The sequence below is a fragment of the Diabrotica undecimpunctata genome, chromosome 1 (genome assembly GCF_040954645.1).
Source record: "Diabrotica undecimpunctata isolate CICGRU chromosome 1, icDiaUnde3, whole genome shotgun sequence".
Lineage (NCBI taxonomy): Eukaryota > Metazoa > Arthropoda > Insecta > Coleoptera > Chrysomelidae > Diabrotica > Diabrotica undecimpunctata.
The window spans coordinates 18,745,190-18,765,194 of NC_092803.1; the positions used below are offsets into that span (position 1 = coordinate 18,745,190).

At 35.1% G+C, this 20,005-nt stretch overlaps 1 protein-coding gene across 1 annotated transcript in view; it reads left to right on the forward strand.

The window, feature by feature from the left end:
• LOC140437924 (carbonic anhydrase-related protein 10-like) overlaps positions 1–19,792 on the forward strand; it is a 907,307-nt gene extending 887,515 nt beyond the window's left edge. The window contains exons 9-11 of the mRNA XM_072527712.1: positions 15,572–15,614; positions 15,675–15,763; positions 18,738–19,792. Coding sequence (XP_072383813.1) covers positions 15,572–15,614; positions 15,675–15,739 — 108 coding nt within the window. The 3' untranslated portion in view covers positions 15,740–15,763; positions 18,738–19,792. The remainder of the gene's footprint in view (positions 1–15,571; positions 15,615–15,674; positions 15,764–18,737) is intronic.
• The last annotated feature ends 213 nt before the right edge of the window (positions 19,793–20,005 follow it).

Below are 20,005 nucleotides of genomic sequence, written 5' to 3' on the forward strand. Positions count from 1 at the left end.
ACATTCGTCCGGCCGGGCAACCGACAGTTGTTTTGAGTAGTATGGACTTCTGTAACAAAAACCTATCTGTAGACGCTTTTTTGGACTTAATTATTTATTAACAAATTAAGGTAAAAAAACGGTAAATTTTTGCTCTTTTCGTCTATCAGCAAAAAGTGAAGCATTTGAAACAAATTTGAGGGTAAGAAACCTATAAGGCCTATAAAAACCTTTAAAGTGAGTTTTTTAATGGTCCTAGTCTGATTTGTTGTTTAGAAAATTTCAAAAAAAGTCAAACATTTTGGTTTTTTATAAATGTTAATAACTTTTTTAAAAATAAAACTGTATCGTTTATATTAAATACAGTATTGGGTATTGTTCTGCTTAAAATATGATCAAAATTTCAAGTCGATCGGTCAAATAGTTTAAAATTATTTAATTTATTTTTCATAAATTAAATTTATTTGCAACAATATAAGTAAGAAAATTATGTAGATATAGTAACTATACGGGTAGCTTCTGGAAAAAATAAATATTATTTCTATTAATATTATTAAAAAAAAAATGAGGAAAAATAATTTTAAATATTCCAAAAAAATTTTTTCAAAAACATGTCAAATTTTGCTTATAAACAATTAGAATAACTTTTTAACCATTGCCTGCAAGAAAATTATTTCTTCACACTTAGAACTCCTGTATTTTTTTACAAATTTAGAAGAAAAAAATATTGACCTAGAATTCTTTGGAACGAAGTTAGTGTTTTTTTTTAATTGATAGGACCAAAAACGTGGTCCTCAAAATCGGTTGATTGAAGATTGAAGATATGCGGAAGGAGAATGTCACTGAATAGTCGAGTAGCCCCTGGTCTTCTCCATTGGTGTTGATAACTAAGAAAGATGGTTCTACAAGGTTCTGTGTCGACTATAGAAGATTAAATAGCGTACTAAGAAATACAGCCACCTACTGCCCGTATTTACGATACCATTAGTGCCTTGGCTGGATCGAAATGGTTTTCCACAGTGGATCTTAAAAGCGGCTATTGGTAAATTGCAATCCACTCTGAAGATAGAGAGAAGACAGCATTTTCTGTTCTAAATGGGTTCTACCAATTTAAAGTGATGACATTCGGATTGTGTAATGCACCTGTCACGTTTGAACGAATAATGAAGCTAGTACTTAGGGAACTACATTAAAAACCTGTCTGGTATACCTCGACGACATCATGGTGGTCATCGGAAAAGTTTTCGACAAACACCTTGTCAATTTGAAAGAAGTTTTCAGCAGACTTAGGAACACTCACCTACAAGTAAATGCCAAGAAGTGCTAGCTCGTCCAAGAAAAAGTAAGTTTCCTTGGACACGTAATTATATCCTCCGGAGTTGTAGCAGACCCGGCAAAAATAAAAGCAGTACAAGAATAGCTCACACTAAAAAACAAACACGATGTCCGAAGTTTCCTTGGCCTTTGCAGTTACTATCGTCGCTTTGTGAAAGATTTTGAATAGATTGCCAAACCTCTCCATAACCTGACTGAGAAGAAGCTGTCATTTGACTAAACACCAGACTGCCAGCTTGCTTTTACCGCACTAAAAAATAAATTGACAACAGCTTTAATCCTAGCATATCTAAATATGGCTTAATATGGATGCTTCTTAAAATGGAATCGAGGCGGAGCTTTCCTAAGTGCAGAGGGTTAGGAACACGTTATAGGACACTTTAGTAAAACTCTAGGAAAAGTGAAAAGAAACTACACCAGAAAGGAGTTATGGGCGGTCGTTAAAGCAGTAACACAATATCCTTCGTTGCTCTATGGTAGAAGATTTTTGATTAGTTTCGACCATTCCGCCTTGCAATGGCTTCTTAATTTTAAGACACCTGATGGCCAGAAGCTCGATGGCAGGAGAAACTACTGACCTATGATTTTAGAATTCCAAGCGAGAAGAAGCCATGGAAATACCGACGGTCTCTCGACAAAACCATGCAAAGATGGAAACTGCTGATTCTGCGAGGGCCAAGAAGAATGAGAGGGCCAGATTCTACAGTTAAAAACCCAAGAGGATGGAAGTGGGCTGAAGAGAAAAAAAAATCAGATCTAAAAATATTCTGTGAGTGACTGGACAATGGAGTTAGTCCACAAAATATGGGCAAGTAGTGAAGGGCTATTGGCTTCAGTGGGACTCCTTGTGTCTGCGAGATGATGTTGTCACTTGTAACTGGGAGAGTCTAGATGAAACAAAAAAACAGTGGATTTTGGACATTTTTGGAACCAATAGGACTCTGATTAGAGTCCGTGAGAGGTACTACTGGGTTATTTTCGGCAAGATATGGAAGATTATATTATAAACAACTACCTGTCCATGTTTGTATATGAAAATCAGATAAACTGGAACAAACTGTTTCTGCTAGCCTATGGAAGCTCCCAACATGAAGCAACTGGTTACACTTCAACAATGTTATTGACTGATTGAGAGATTCCCATCGATATCCTATATGGCAATCTACCAGATGGAGAGGCGGAACAAGAGACACTCCCTGCATAAGCCAGCGGCCTCAAAAGATCAACTGGTTTAGGTCCATGATTTCGGCAGGAATAAGCTACAACTTATCAGTGACCGGATGAAGTTTAAGTTCGATCAGAAGCCCACTCCCGTTAGCTTTAAGGAAGGTGATGCAGTCTGGATCTACCAACTAACGAGAAGAAAAAGTCTGTGTCTCAACTTAAAGAGGCCCTGGGAGGGACCATACCTGGTCACTAAGAAGATAAACGTTTTTGTATATATGATGTAACCGAAGCCACGGAATAAGCCAAAGTTCGTCAACCTGGAGAGACTGTGTTCTTATGAAGGACAGAATCTACCGAACTGGTCCATTTAGATGCTGTTCGGGGCGAACAGTCTGAAAGAAGGGGACGATGTTATGTACTTTACAAGTTGACTTTTTTTTCTTTCGCGAAAATTCCAGTCAGCAGTTCTCGGCTTTAAGTATAATACACACGAAAAATCTAGAAATTACTATTTGTTTATTTAAGGTGACCCAGCGTTTGAAGTTTAGTTTTTATATGATTAGCATAGTTTTTTGTAGTAAGTGAATTAAATAAAATTAGTTTAACTATGTTTACTTCACTTAATCCCTAAACCCACAGAAAAACGTAATAATACGAACTAACAAGAAGATGAATTATGAAGACGTACATAAAGAAACACGACAGTGAATGTACATCGAGAAGAATCTTTTCATCAAACGTAATAGAAATCTATTATGCAAGAAGCTACATCTAAAATATAATAAAAAAGACGAGCAGCTTTAAAATAAAGGAGAATATGTAAAAACTATTTCGAAAAATATAAAGTTTACATAACCTAAAAAGAACTTTTACATAGATCGTCAAATTCACTTTTTATCACCGAATAAACACTGCTGCTTCTCAGTTTATTCAAACTAAACTCTAAATTTCATAACTTGGCAAGTACACTATAAGCCAAGCACACTAAATCCTCCCGTCGTGCTTTCTTCGAAATAGTTCAGTATCTTGGTCACAAATCGGCCTTGTAAGGTTCGTCTGGTTGGTGCTAATGTGCACTTTGCATGCCCCGCCCGGGGATGCCCGTGATAGATGGCCCCGGTCTCCCTCCGGGAAAGACTTACTTAATGGAAGCTTTGCGGTGCTCCGGTGGCGCGATTTCCACTCGTCAACAATAGTTTACGGTAGGGATGACGAGCCGGAGGACCGTGTTGATATGATACGTTGCCGACGCGGGAAGTTGTGGCTTTCTGATAGCAGATAACAGAGAACTGTTATCTTTTTTTATTTTATTTGCAGTGAAAATGGAATCTTAGATAAAATAAAGGAAAAAGTACCAGACAGCTCTAGAAATTCCTTTAAAAAAAATTGCACGTATGTACAATGGAAACATTTATCAATAGTTTTTTTTTAAGAAAATCTTTTAGAGACAAAGAGTTTATGTTGGTATTTGATAAAATCTTTTATATAAAATTATATTAAGAATTGGAAATGTTCATGCTTCTACAAAAGAAAAAGATAAGGATGATAAAGACGCTGATTACAAATAGTACATTAGTAAACATATAGGACCAAACACCAAATAATTGGTGTTTATAATTGTGGTAAATAATAAAAATTGTAATGGTTATAGAGGAGGCTAGTGGGAAAATTGGGAAAAAAGATGTATGTATAAAGAAATATTACAGGGACTGCGCTAAACACAAAGCAGACAATGGCAATGGATTAAGACTAGTAGCGTTGACCTACTAACTAAAAACCAGGAGCCAAAAAATGCGAAGATTACCGTACTATAAGCCTCATGAGTCATCTCCTAAAATTGTTCCTAAAGATAATTCCTAAGAGAATCTACAAGCTGTGTAAAAGTCAAATTTCCCCCAACCCGTTCGGGTTCACAAATTCTGTTGGTACTAGAGAGGCTTTGTTGTCAGTACAAGTCTTATTCCAGAGATGGAGAGACGTCAACTGCGACGTATACGCATGTCTGGTTGATTACGAGAAAGCGTTTGATCGAGTACAGCACGCCAAGATGATGCAAATACTAAAAGAAACAGGAATTAACAAAGAAGATCTGAAAATAAGTAGAAGTCTCTACTGGAATCAGACAGCAAATCTCAGAGTTGAACGTGAACACACTGACTATGTGAAAATCATGCGTGGAGTGAGACAAGGCTGAATTTTATCTCCTCTAATCTTCAATATGTACTCTGAAAGAATATTTATCGAAGCTTTGCACGAAACTGAAAAAGGTATTCTACTAAATGGTTGCAGGCTAAACAACATCAGATATGCAGATGACACCATAGTATTTGCGGACAACTTAGAAGACCTACAAGTTCTTATGAACAAAATCACGTATTACAGTCAACAATATGGACTCAATATAAACGTTAAGAAGACAAAGCTTATGATTAGACTTCGGCAAATATGCATATTGCATATTTTGCATATTGTGCATATTTTATGCAAATATTTCATATTTTGGCATATTTGTATAAAAGTTTGCATAAAGTGCATAAAAGTTCAGATTTTTATACTGTATTTGAAAATTTTTAAACATACCAATTTATTTCAATTCTTGTATAAAATTTTGTAGTCATTTTAATCAAGAAATGATCTAAGTACGTAATCTCTACAGGTACAAAACATTTACAATTTCAAAGAAGATCAATTTAAGTAGCCCTCAACATTCTTAGAAAGTCTCGGTCACTGAGGCATTCAGTTATTGGATAATCGCTAAGGGTTCGCTCATTTGCATTTTATGATCTAATCCCCAAATCTATCTACAATTTATTGTATCTTAACAGCAGGTAAACGGCTAATAGTTTTGTTCCTAATTTAGGGATTTTCCAAAATCTCCCAGTTTATTGAATTAGGTACCTAAACATTTCTAATTTGATGCTCAGATTTGTAAATCATTTTTGTTTTGATATTCAAAGCGTAAACACTCGTTGTGCGTAACAAAAAGGAAGATTGTGATTTTATAATGCCTAAAACAACCAGTGCTTCAACTTGGATTAAACCTTATAAAGAGCTGTCTATGGATATGGGAAAAATCTACTGTTCAGTCTGTGGCAAAATTGTAAGTATCTAATATTTTCTATTAAATATCTAATATTTCATACATACAGGGTGTTTCCAAATAACACTTACAACGTTTGACTGTAGATACTTCTCGAAAAATTGAACAAAACGATATAGTTAATGAGGGGTCAAACTTATTTACTTTTCGAGATACAGGGTGTTAAAATTTAAAAAAATTAAATTCTTTTAGTTAATAACAACAATAACTTTAAAACCAATAAACGTATTTACTTGAAATTTAGTACTCGTAGGTTGTTTTTAAATGAAAAATAGCTTCCTTTAGTGAGAAAAAATTGTCCATGGTACAATACAATGGTGTGTATTTAGAAAAATTTTTCACCTTTACTTTTTTTTATGAAGTCAGCTATTCTAAAACACAATTATTTTTATTGTAATTGAATTAACAAAAAAAAAACTTTTGTTGAATTTTAAAATAAGTTATATGATGTACTAATGGTTAGTAACAAAAACTAATTTGTGGATTAATACTGCATTTAAAACACTTAGCGAGTGTTTTTTTTTTCCAAACCAGTTATTTGATTAACCAAAAACACCTTCAATCAATGAAAACATCAAACTTCAATGGCTAAATGTTTCCAATCTACTTCAAAAAAATTAGATGAGCAAGAAACTTTTAATGAAGACTTGTGTCGCGCATTAGTGTCTGCAAACATACCGCTTTCAGAATTAGCAAATGTAAATTTTAGTTCGTTTCTAAAAAAATATTGCAAACTTAATGTTCCAAGTGATCGGTCTCTAAGAAGAAATAATGTGAACGGGCTATACTCGTCGGTGTTAATTAATATTAAGGAAGAAATTGCAGATAATTATTTTTACATATCTGTAGACGAAACCACTGATTCCTCAGGAAAGTATATTGCTCATTTATTGATTGGTGTTCTTAAAGAAGATACCTTACCAAAATCTCATCTTATTTCATGCCAGCAACTTGAGATAACAAATGCTTTAACAATTTCGCGTTTTATACAAGAAACATTAGCAACTTTTTTTCTTCCGACAACTATTCCTTCTAATAAATTACTGCTTATTTTATCGGATGCTGCTCCTTATATGGTGAAAGCAGGACAAAATTTAAAAATATTTTTCCCAGATTTAATACATGTTACTTGTGTAGCGCATGGATTAAACAGAGTTGCAGAGGAAATACGAAAAAAGTTTCCTCTTGTAAATACCATGATATCCAGTGTCAAAAAAGTATTTCTTAAATCTCCTATAAGAATTCAACTTTATAAAGAAATGCTACCTAACATTCCTCTTCCACCACAACCTATTTTAACGCGATGAGGAACATGGTTAGAAGCAGCTAATTTTTATGCAGATCATTTTGTTAAAATAAAGAACATAATTGATACGTTAACAGATGAAAGTTCCCAATCTCTTTTGGATTCTAAACAAACTTTTCAGAGTAACTTGCTTCAACAAGAACTTTCATTTATAAAATCAAATTTTAGTTTTGTTCAAAAAACAATTACTCAGTTAGAATCACCAAAACTGTCATTGTTCGAAAGTACAGCATTAATAAAAGAATTTGCGTCATGTTGTCGGAACGTTAGATGTAATATTGGAAAAGATATTTTAAAAAAATTTGAAGCTACTATGGAAAAAAATAAAGGTTACCATATTCTTTCTGAAGTAGTCAGTGTTCTAGCTGGAAATATTTCGGAAACAATTAATTTAGAACCAAATGTTTTGGTTAGTTTGAAAAATGCTCCCGTTACATCAGTTGATGTTGAACGAAGTTTTTCCATATATAAATATATGTACTCAGACAGAAGCCACAAGTTTTTGTTAGAAAATTTTGAACACCACTTGGTCATTTATTGTTACCATAATTCTAAATAAGTTTATTCATACTTAAAAATGATGTAGTTACTTAAAATAAATGTAAATCTTAATGAATAGTAGGAAATATTTAGTTATGTACACTTTTTTTTTTAAATAAAATTGTTAATATTTTGCGATTTTTTTATTTATTTGTATGCATATTTTGTAAAATATTTGCATATTTTCGGGTAAACACGTGCATATTTATGCGCATATTTTCTACATTTTTATTTGCATATTTGCCGAAGTCTACTTATGATAATTAGCAAGAAAAGAATAACAGAAGGTCAACTCTACGTCAACCAATCCCCTGTAGAAAGAGTGACGCACTACAACTACCTCGACACCATAATAAATGAAGAATGGACCAACAACCAGAAGATTAAAGCACGCATCGGAAAAGCTAGATCCACCTTCAATCGGATGGGGGCCTTCTTCAAGAGTGACAACCTCTCTCTTGATACAAAAGTAAGAATGCTACGATGCTACGTCTTCTCTGTCCTTTTTTATGGTGTTGAATCGTGGACCTTGAACGAAGATATGTGCAGAAAACTGGAAGCATTGGAGATGTGGCTATATCGGAGAATGCTTAAGATCCCGTGGACTGACCGAGTCACAAATGAGGAGGTCCTCAGAAGAATGAATAAGAATCGAGAAGTACTGACCACCATCAAATCTCGAAAGTTACAGTTCTTCGGACATATTATGCGAAATGAAACCAGATATACTCTCCTTCAAGCCATCCTGCAAGGAAAAATATTTGGTAAACGAGGTCCAGGAAGATGAAGAACATATTGGTTAAAAAACCTCAGAATCTGGTTCAATACAACATATGTGCAGCTTTTACGCGCTGCTGCAGATAAGATAAAGATTGCCATGATGATCGCCAACATTCGTAACAAATAGGCACATCAAGAAGAAGAAGTGTTGACAATTGAGTAGGACCTGAAATTATGAGCACTTACTTTAGAAGGAAAGAGAATTATATTTAGAAGAAATTTGACAAAAAATTAACCAAATAGACCATATATTAATTCAGGCTAAAAGGACTTCCCAAAACTGATGAGAAATATCGCCCCATATGCCTCCTCTCATGCATCGGAAAGTTGTGCGAGAGGATGCTGCGAGGACGGATCGACGAAACGATTGAGAGATCAGGAGGCTTATCTACAAGACAATTCGGATTCTGCAAAGGGAAGAGCACAGTTAACGCAATTTTGAGTGCAATCGAGGCATTATACAACATTGGGGATGAACAGCGCTGGGTGGCTCTGATGCTCTTCGATGTTAGAAATGCATTCAACACTCTGCAGTGAAAAGAGGTGATGCGGGCATTGGAAGAGAGGGAGTATCCTAACTATCTAATGAATGTGATGGCGGAATATCTTTCTGATGATCTTGCTGTGCTGATAGTAGCGCAGGACGAGCTGGATCTCCAATTTCGGGTAAGACATACGGACAACGTAGTGAAAGACTGGATGACAGATCACGGACTAGAAATCGCAGCAAAAAAAAGACCGAAGTTATTACAAATGTGCATTTACTGTAAATCTTCTGATCATTCGACAATATCAAGAGATTGCCCAATGTACAAGAAACAACATGACCTAACAAGAGTAAGGTCGAATCATCAATTAACAATCCAGCTCAGAATAAAATTCTCACACACGCACACACCGCATATGCAGATAAATCCCGTCCCTTGCAACTTATCAACTGGTATGTTTGTTTCCTGGAGCGAAATAAAATTCTAAGTTTGAGTTTATAGTTTTAATTCCTCATAGTATCTCAGATGGATATATGTGACAAGACAAATTACTATAATATATTATGATATCCCATATGTTGCAATTTGTTCGTATGTTCAAGTAAAGTTGGCAATTGTTGGAAAATAATTTGACCAATAGGAATAAAACGACGTGATTACAATCTACTTAACACGTCTTAAACTGTGGGGACACGCCAAATTATATTGCACATGTTGCTATAGTCGAGCGGTTCTTTCTTGTTCTGCAAAGAGCTGTAAAATGTGTCGCAATGACGTTTAAAAAATTATTAGAAGCAGACTAAATAACGCGCTACTTCTGTCCAAGAATTACTTTATAAATTCAACTACAAACAAGCAAAAAATGTGCAGGTTAAACATTTAAAAATGCTCTCGTCCAGTAAATTCTTAGTAAATCATAAGGTTGTACCATTTTTACAAAATGTGTCAAATCAAAGCTAAAAATAAAAAGAAAGTATTTAAAAATCAATTAACAAACCAGTTCCGCCGTCTTTACACTAACGAATGAAAACAATACTACAACTACAGTACTCCTATTATAGTGGGATGATACTATTAGTACCGCCTTTATTATTGATTTCGGAAACTCACACGTCACCAGAAATATAAATTAACAAAACTGATTAAATTATGTTTAAGTTTATTTAGTAGGTATTCAATTTTTTTAATTTTTAGTTTATTTAGTAATCTTACTTAGTAATTAGTAGGCGAGACTAGGGACACAAAAAATGAATTTTATTTTTTATAAATTATACAATAATTTGCAATTTGTAATATGCAATAATGCAATTTGCAAGATAATATGTTTACATGCTTTCAAAATATTACTTAAAATGTTTATATGTATTGAAATGAAATGGTGTATCATCGCTCCCTTGGTAAGGGAGCGTTAAGACAGATTGACATTGTAAGCTTTTTGGAAATGTTTATTAATTATTGAAAAAAAAAAACATAAAGAAAGTTTACAATGCAAAATGTTCATTAATTATATTAATCAACAACAGAAACTATATATTATTAATTATTAAACAAAATGTAAAAATTAACGAACACTTTGATAATAACGAAAGTCCAAACCAAATGTAGATTTAACTCTTTCTGTTCCACCTACATTGTTTGGATACGGTAATTCTCGATAATTCTTGTTCTCGAACTGAATAACTATCTTCCATTGGTAAATAAATAAATTTCGTGACGACGTAAAAATTTAATTCCATATTCATCATCTGCCTTTGTTTGTATCAGACCCACATAATTCACAGTTGAAGTCTTTGTGTCAAATTTAACTAAAACGAAGTCTCCCACTTGGAGGGTCTTTACATCCTCAAGAGCTTTAATTTAAAGCATTTCTCTTTCGTGGCTTTTAACATGTAATATATCTTTGCTGCTTTTGCCTAACTCGTTTCGTTCCTCTTCATCACTCGAAAAAGATAGCCTCTATACTTGCCTCTGGACCTGCCTTGGAAAGCGGTCGCAAAATTTCTGGACTAACAAAATTTTGTTTAGTGTTGACATTGTTCTCTTGTACGCTGTACGGCTTTTGACGTTAAGGCTTTTCACTCTCGACTGTTCACAGGGTTCGAAGTTTCCTCTTGCACGCTGGTTTTCGGTAAAGATGATGCATCTTCTAGAATTGTACTTAATGTCTCCAGTGGTCAATCCGTCACTTCTTCTTCTTCCTTTGCCCTATCCGTTTCGGACGTTGACTATTAACAAGGCTATTTTGACTTTGTTTACGGCACCTCTGAACAGTTCGGTCGATGTTAGTCCGAACCATTGTCGCAGGTTATGCATCCATGAGTGTTGTCTTCTTCCCGGCCCTCTCCTACTGTCGATTCTTCCTTGGACTATTAACTGTAGCAGCCGGTACTTAGTATGCCTCATGACATGTCCGAAGTACTCAAGCTTCCGTTTCTTTACGGTGAAGATTATTTCTTTGCTTTTGCCTATTCTCTGCATTACTTCCACGTTAGTGATGTGGTCTGTCCAGGATATCCGAAGAATACGGCGATATATCCACAGCTCAAAGGATTCTAGTTTCTTCAGGGTGGCTTCCGTTGTGGTCCATGCCTCTGCTCCATAGAACAAGACCGGGAAGACATAACACTTGACCAGTCTTAATTTTAGTTCCATCGAGATTTTGCTTGTGAACCACTTTTTCATATTGTTGAACGCGTTTCGCGCTTTTTCAATCTATTTTTCGGTTGTTTAATGTCAGTTGCATCGGAGGTTGTTGTGTTCTGCTGATGAGCATGCATTTAGTTTTGGTTGTATTGAGTTCTAAACCATATTCTTGACTTGATGTGTGTATGCTTTGCATGAGTCTTTGAAGCTCGTTGCAGTCATTTGCGATAATAACTGTGTCGTCAGCATATCTAATATTATTGATTACCTCTCCGTTTACTTTGATACCCTCCGAAACTTCTCCCAGTGCTTCTCTGAAGATTTGTTCAGAGTATATATTGAACAGGAGCGGCGAGATGACGCATCCCTGTCGTACACCCTTTTTAATATCTATCTTCCCACTGTGTAAGTTGCCCATCTTTATCTCAGCACTTTGGTTCCAATAGAGACTGGTTATTATGCGCAGATCCTTGCCATCAATATGCATCTTCCTGAGCATTTCCATGAGTTTATCATGTTTGACCTTGTCAAACGCCTTGGAGAAGTCGATGAAGCACAAGTGGACATCTTTGTGCATGTCTCTGCATCTTTGAATTAAAACTTGCAGACTGAAGATCGCCTTTCGCCACAAACTTTGGTAATGTGATTTATCAAGCTTATTAAGCGGTGTTGATCACAGTGTTTTGCACTTGGTGTTTTAGGTATGGCTACAAAGGTCGATCGAAGCCATTCCTCCGGAATCTCCCCTTTGTCGTACAAGGTGTTAAAAAGGCCTGTCAGAAAATCGAGGAAGTGATCATCCGTTTCGCATAGGAGTTTTATGATCTCGCCCTGTATGTTATCGGGACCTGGTGTTTTGTCGTTTTTTAGCGATGAAATGGCTTTTTCCACTACAGACCTTAGTATTTCGGGTCCAGTCATGTCGTCATCTTGGTCCACTGTCGCTCTGCGTTTATCGTTAAAAAGTCGTTCTACGTAATCTTTCCATGTGTCAATGAGCTTCAAGTCGTCTGATATAAGGTGACCGTCTGCGTCTATTAGTGTCGGGTGGGGATTATTGGTTTTCTTTTGAGTTGTTAATTCTTTGATCTTTTTGTGCATGTTGTGGTAGTCATATCTTCTGTCGCACTCTTCGATTTCATCGCATTTCTCCTTCAGCCAGCGTTCCTTCGCTTCCTTTATCTTTGTTTTTATATTGTGACTTGTTTCTTGATACTTCACTTGATTTTTGCATTTGTGTTGTCTTCTTTCTTCCATCATATCAAGGATTTCATCCGTCATCCATTCTTTCTTCTTTACGCGCTCCTGTAACAGAAGTGTCTTGTTTGTCATTTCAACAGCTCTTTTTATTTCTTCCCATTTAGCAACTGCGTCTTGTGCGGGTTCACTCAAGTTTCCAATGTTTCTTCTTAAGGATTCCTGTACTTGTTGTTTAATGTTGGGATCCTTTAATTTCCTAATGTTCATCTTGGTTTTGTTAGGCTTCCCTTCTATACGTTTTAGTTTGATTCCCAGTTTACCTACCACTGGGTTGTGATCCGATTGAGCGTCAGCCCCGGGATAGGTTTTCACTGATGTGATTGAGTTTCTGAATCTTTCTGGTATGGCAATGAAGTCGATCTCGTTTCTTACATTTGTTTCTTTCGAGTCTGCTGGCGACTTCCAGGTGTAAAGTCTGCGAGGGGGCAGTTTAAAAAAAGTATTAGTTATCAATAGTTTTTGTTCCTGACAGAAGCGTATGAGACGTTCCCCTCTCTCGTTTCTAGTTCCTAATCCGTGACCGCCCACAACGTTTGACACCTTACCTCTGCCGACCTTTGCATTGAAGTCGCCCATTATTAATGTCACTTCGCTTTTCTTGGTCATTCTCATCAGGGTCTCCAGTTGTTGGTAAAATTCTTCCACAATCTCGTCATCTTTGTCTGCTGTTGGCGCGTATACTTGTATGATATTTAGATCGAGTGGATATGCTTTCAGCTGAAGGAGTGACATTCTGTCTGAGAAGGGAGTGCATGCTTTTACTGCACTTTTTATAGATGGGGACACGATTACGCCTACTCCATTTCTGTGTGTCTTAGTGATATTTCCGGAGTAGTAGATTGTGTGGTTTCGAATTGTACATTGCCCAGAGTTAGGCCACCGAGTTTCACTGACTCCTAGTATATTAATGTCTAGTCTTTCCATCTCTTTGACGATATTGTGCGCTCTGCCGCTTTCATACATGGTTCGCACATTCCATGTAGCAATCTTTATCCTCCCGGGGATTCTTCGCACCCTATGCCCATCTAAGGGCTGCCGGGGACTTAGGGCACTGCGATAGACATAAAATCAATTTCACTAAACACATCACGATTGAAAGCGTAAATGCCGGTTGCCGAAAAACCGGACACAATATTCTAGGGTCTAAAAGCTAATTCGACTGCTTGATTTAAAACTATTCATGATGCATACTGAGAATTATAATCAGTTTTAAAGGGGAAGTAAACAGGTAAGTACAAGGACTGCATTAAATGGCTGCAGTGTAGTGGAAACGTAAGCATTCTATTTTCTTTTGGTTTCTTTTTTAGGTTAGGTTAGGTTAGGTTTTAAATGGCAAACAACCAAGGATAATAGAGAAATACTGATGGAAAAAAAGGATATTCCATCCAAAAGAACAGACTATCTAAGAAAAATGAAAATTATAAAGTAGGGGGTTATAATAGTATCTATACCGATGAATTAAAATAGCTATGATGATTGCCAACCTCCGTAGCGGAGATGGTACCTGAAGAAGATACCGATGAAACATTTTCGCAGCAATCACAAAACATCTAAATCATGGGATGATGGTACAAACTGTTTAAAGGCTTCTCTTGCCAAAGGTCAGAGGTTAATTATTGTACATGTAGGAGTGGAAAAAGGTTTTGTTCCAAATTGCCTCCTAATTTTCAAATCTAGTCAGCGTACTGGAGATTATCACAACGATATGAACCACGACAAATTTACAAAATGGCTTCAAGAAAAGTTAATTCCCAACTTGCACCAGAAAGCCGTGCTTGTATTGGACAACGCATGTAACCACAACGTAGCCTATGAAGCGGCTCCTACATTTTCAAAAGGACATGCAGCAAAGGCTCACAGAAAAATGGATTTGTTCTGAAGTGACCGATAGAAATCCGAACTTTGTGCAAAAATTAAATAAGCCAACATATAAACAATATGTAGTAGACTAAATAATGGCGAAACAAGGACACATTGTATTACGTTTTTCTCCATACCACCCTGAACTAAATCCGATTGACAAAATTGGGGAGTAGTCAAAAATCATGTAGCATCAAAAAATGTGTCATTTAAAATGTCAGACGTTAGACAGATAGCCGAAAAAAATTTAACAATCTCGGAGCAGATGTATGGAAAAAAACTTGCGATCACATTATTGCAGTAAAACAGGAGTACCTTAGAAAAGAACATTTAAGAGATGGCGTGGCTGAACTGACCATACATGTTGGCGAAGACGATTCTAAGGTAACCTAGGATTTGAACTGTTATAGTGACAAAAAAGTGTCATTTTTTTGTTTTTGTGAAAACTGTTTTTTATTAAGATATTTATATGTTTTTAATACTAATATTGTATTATTATGTATTATGTTGTTAACCTGTCGATTTATTATATGTATAAGAAAAATTAAGTTTTTCCTTTATATTTTTTCGACCCCTGAACCTCCAGTTGGATCTCCAACCTTCGAAAGGAGACGGCGCAATGAGAAGAGAAGAAGACCCCTGAACATTACTTACAGCTTTAATATTCCGACAAGAAAAACTTTTAAATAGTACCTAAAGAATTAATGTGTATATGGATGGAATTTTTCAAAAACGTTTTTCCAACAAATCGTTTACAAAAGTTCCAATAAAAAAAAGAAAATTTTGGCAATTCTATCAATAAATTGTAAGTCTCAGTGAGAGTAACTATATATCAAAAACATAATCTAAAAATATGTTTTTGTAATTCTAGAAGAACCCATTTATCCTAAAAGATACCGTACAAATACATGTGTTTACTAGACAATAATAGGGTCAATCGAAGATTCTCTTTTTCATTAAATTCAAGACAAAAACCCGTACTTCGTCAATACTTCTCGCTTTCGATTTCGCGTCTTTTCGGACAGAATTCCAAGCGGTTTCCGCGTGACAACTCTATTAAAGCCATTCTTTTGCGTTGGACTTCACTACTAACAACGTTTTCGTTTGTTTCAGAACTCCAACTGTCCTTCCATGAAAAAGGAGATGTATTACAAAGGTAAGGATAAGGTCGAGCGTGTGTCGTATGCAGAATACTGATGACGCTATGTTTTTTTAGCAAACAAATGGACCCCTAGTGTCAAAGAGCAGCATCCATTCCATACTCTCCATTCTCTGCATTGAAACTCCAAGATCTCGGTCTACGAGGTAAGATATATTTTTTATACTATTTAAGAAAAACAATACTAACTTAAAATTAAAAATTTAAAAACTGACAGTTAAAAATCTGCTTCTTTATATTTTCCATAATGTTCTGTTCGTAAAAGTTTTAATGGTTATATGGTTAAACCTTTCTACAGCGACCACTCTCGGGGAATCAAAAGCTGGTAGTTAAAGAGAAGTGGTCATTTAAGAGAAAACATGAGAAAATTAAAGCAACTGATCTGCATTTTATGTTGTTTAGTTTTTTCAGCTGACATCCCTGGTTATCTGTATTAGAACTTGCAAACTAAAAAGTGCTTCCCTCGTTCCTAGTTCTACTCTGAATCAAAATTGAACTTCACTCAGGTGTTCTTCTAATATGTTGTATATGCGCTAGTGAGTGACAGTAAGGAGTACTTTAAGTACATGGCTCATCAAACTAATTAATCTATGTTCTTCACATTTTCTGGCGTTGGCTTTTTTAGGAAATGGAATGAATATTGATAGTAGCCAGTATTTTGATAAGTAACCAATCTCGTAGATGTTGTTGAATACCTTCGTAAGAGCTGTGATTTGGTGCGCCTCTAATAGTTTTAAAATTTCATCATGCACCTCGTCGGGTCCTGGTGATTTCCCATCTTTAATCCGCTTAATGGCCATAGTTACTTCTTCGTTTGTTATTTCTGGGCCGTAGAGACTGTTTATTTCAGTCGGACTTCGTGCTGCATCTTCGAATAATTCTTGCATATATTCTTTCCATCTTCGTAATTTATCTTCAATGGTAGTCAAAATCTGGCCTTCAATGTCTACAACTATGCCTGTATTGCGTTCTTTTCTGGTGTTCTGTACCCATTTAGTTTTTTTGTACATAGGGAAATCGTCATGTTTGCGTGGTAGTGTTTCAATTTCCGTACATTTCTCCGTTAACCATGCTTCTTTTGCTCCTTTTATCTCCTTTATGCAACTTTTTGTATTTGTTGTCATTTCTACCTTTTAATTTTCTTCGCTCTTCCATCATCTGCAATATTTTATCTCTCATCCATTCTTGCTTCTTTTCTCTTTTTGATTTTAGATATTCATGCGAAATTGTGGTAATAGATGTCTTCGTTTCGTTCCACTGTTTTTCTATGCCTCTAGTAGTGACTTTTTTCGAAACAATTTTCACAAAATTCTTATTAATCTCTGTTTTTACTTTTTTCTGGATGTCATTTTCTTTTAGTAGTCTTATATCTATCCTGGACCTCATTTTCTTATGAATTATTTTGAGTCGTATATTGATATTGGCAACCAATAGACTGAAAAGACATCTGCGCCTGGATATGTTTTTGTTGAGGTGACAGAATTTCTAAACCTTTTGTTTATGTTGATAAAATCAATTTGGTTTCTTATGACTTTCCACGTATAAAGCCTTCTTTCGTGTAATTTAAAAAGTGTATTCGTTATAACCATATCCGTCTTATAGCAGAATTGGATCAGTCTTTCTCCTCTTTTGTTTCTTATGCCAAGACCATTATGATCGACTGTAACTTGTCCTATTTTGTCATTGAAATCGCTCGCTTATGATAATAGTAAGTTCATGTTTTTTGGTCAGTTTTAGAGAGTCTTCTAGAGTCTGATAGAAATTTTCTATTTCTTCTTCAGTGGATTCTGATGTTAGTGTGTAGACCTGAATGATGTTTATATTAGATGGACTTGAGTTAATTTTCAATAGCACAACTCTGTCTGATATGGGCTTTTGCCTATTTCTGCTTTGGCTATTTCCCTCTTTACTATTATCGCTATGCCATTTCTGTTTCTTATCGTGTCGTCTCCAGAATTATATATGTATATTGTGTTCATCTATAATTCTTATTCCAGAATTTGGCCATCAAACTTCGCTGCATCCTAAAATATCTCTGTCCAGGCGAGTCATTTCTTAAATACTATTTGCTGCTTTGCCTGCTTGGTACATGCTCCGAATGTTCCACGTACCGATCCTTTTACATTATTGGCTGACCGGGGAATTGCTAGCACCCTCCCCAGACTTAAAGGGTGCCCGGGACTAAGAGCCGTTTGTTTTGGGTTTTCAGCCATTGTGCTGTCCTGGGGATATCCTTACGGATCTTTAATGTGGCACTCTCAGCAAGATTGCCTCTCTGTGGCAATTTCTCAGATCCAGGGTAATGAAGTGCCCTACCACATGTCAGTTCTTCCACCCGTAGCTGTTGACAAACAAATGGGGGATTACTTTTACCGGTAATCGTTCAGTTACTTCGCAGTATTATAAAGGATTAAATTATAATTACTGCCTGTGATTATTCAGTATCAGACCGGTAAAGAGATTTTTCTCTACCGCTCCGATCCTATAATGACATAGCTGCTGCCCTATGCCATGCTCTCAATTGATGAGTGTTTATTTGGCAAAGCCTTATTGATATCTGTCCCACATATCTGTAGGACGTTCCCTATCAGCCATTGGGACGCGCCGTGTTTTGGTTGAGAACTACCCCCCTCTGAGTGTGTTTTCTAAGAGGTACTGAAGAGCCGCTACTCAATTCGGAACCCCTCCTTCTTGGAAACTACACCGGCACACACAATTGTTTATTTACATAATAAATATCATAGTAATTACTTAAATGTAATTTTAATTTATCAGAAACATAAATGAAGAAAATGGCATCAATTTAAGAATAGGTTGCATATGTTTTTTGGACACACTGTATAGTAAAATTTTTATTTTCTAAAAAAAATAGGTTCTCATTTTATTAAAATTTTAGAAATATTTGTGGACATGTAAAAATCGTTTTCATTAATGAAAAAGCTTTCTAAATCTTTGAGACTTACATACTGTGTATTGTATTAGAGATATTAGAGATCGCACTTCATCAGTTACGCAGTTAAGTTTATACCTCGCCAGTTAAGTGTTAAAAACTACATATTTAAGGTGCTGAGTAAGTTTAAATCGTGAAGTTACTTTACTAATATATTGTTCTGTTCACAGATTGGCCTAACCATAGAACAAGAAATTCGGCCTCTACTATGTACATAATCTCATCGAGTAAAAGGACATATTTTGTGATACGTATGCAATAATGACCAAAGTGGTATAGTGTGACTGATGCGCAGTGAATAAATCGAGTAGTTTTCCGTCGAATCGACACTGAAGCTGAATAAAAAAATACAAAACTGAAGCTGAATACAAAAATACATTTAATCAACAAATAGTTTTAATCATCTTTGATGGTCAAATTGGTCGGAAATTTAAAGGTGAAAGAATCAAAGCAAACAAATTCTGTTAAATAACGTGTGCTTTGAGTGCTGATCAGCTGGAAGTGATATGTTTGTTCTAAAAGTGCTTAATTTTTTAAAAATAACAAAACAATTTCTAAAAGCTCTGTGTAACTAACAAGTGAGTTGCGATAAAACTTTTAGAGTCGTATCCGAAAAATAAAATAAAAGATCAATTTTTTCTCGATTTTAAAAATTTTTGAAAATTATTTTATACATTCAATAATCTTTTTAATACAATGTTTAAAATACTAAAAAGTTAAATATTGATTATAAAAAGAAAAATAACTGCAACTTATAATTGAAGACATGAGATGATAAAGGTGCCATGTCCACTTTTTCAGATATTGAGTAATTGAAGGAAACGCGTTTTCACTTATATATTTTTTTTTAATAAATTTGATAAAAATTACCAATATCTTATTAAATTAGAATCGTTTTGAACTTTTTTATATATTTTTTGTTTTTCTAGAATTTAAACTTTTTTAGTAATTTTAATTTTAATGGACATAGCACCTTAATCAACCACCATTTTATGCAGATGTTGGTATAAACTTGAGTAGAGAAAGGTGTTTTAAAGGGAGTAGAGAAAGGAAATTTAAAAAAAATAATAAAAAAAACTATCTATTAAATAATCTGGAAATTAAATTTTATTTGCAGATTAACAAAAGCAAAGTAAGATACATTAAAAATTTATAAACAAAGACACAGAAACATTTAAATTTAACATGAATTACGTTTTTTCTTAGGGTTTTTCAAACATTCTTCTAAAACAATATAATACCATTTATACTCTGCTGGAATAAACGTAAGTTGATCTTGTAGATTTGAAATTTTTTCAGAAGTCAAACCACCGCATTAACGTAACTTTTGTAAAACAACTTGATTACTTTGTACTATCAGTTCTCTTTTTTTTTGTAAGTCAACTTCCATAAATGGGGTAAACGGATCTAACCTAGTTTTGTAAAAGTATTTTCCAAA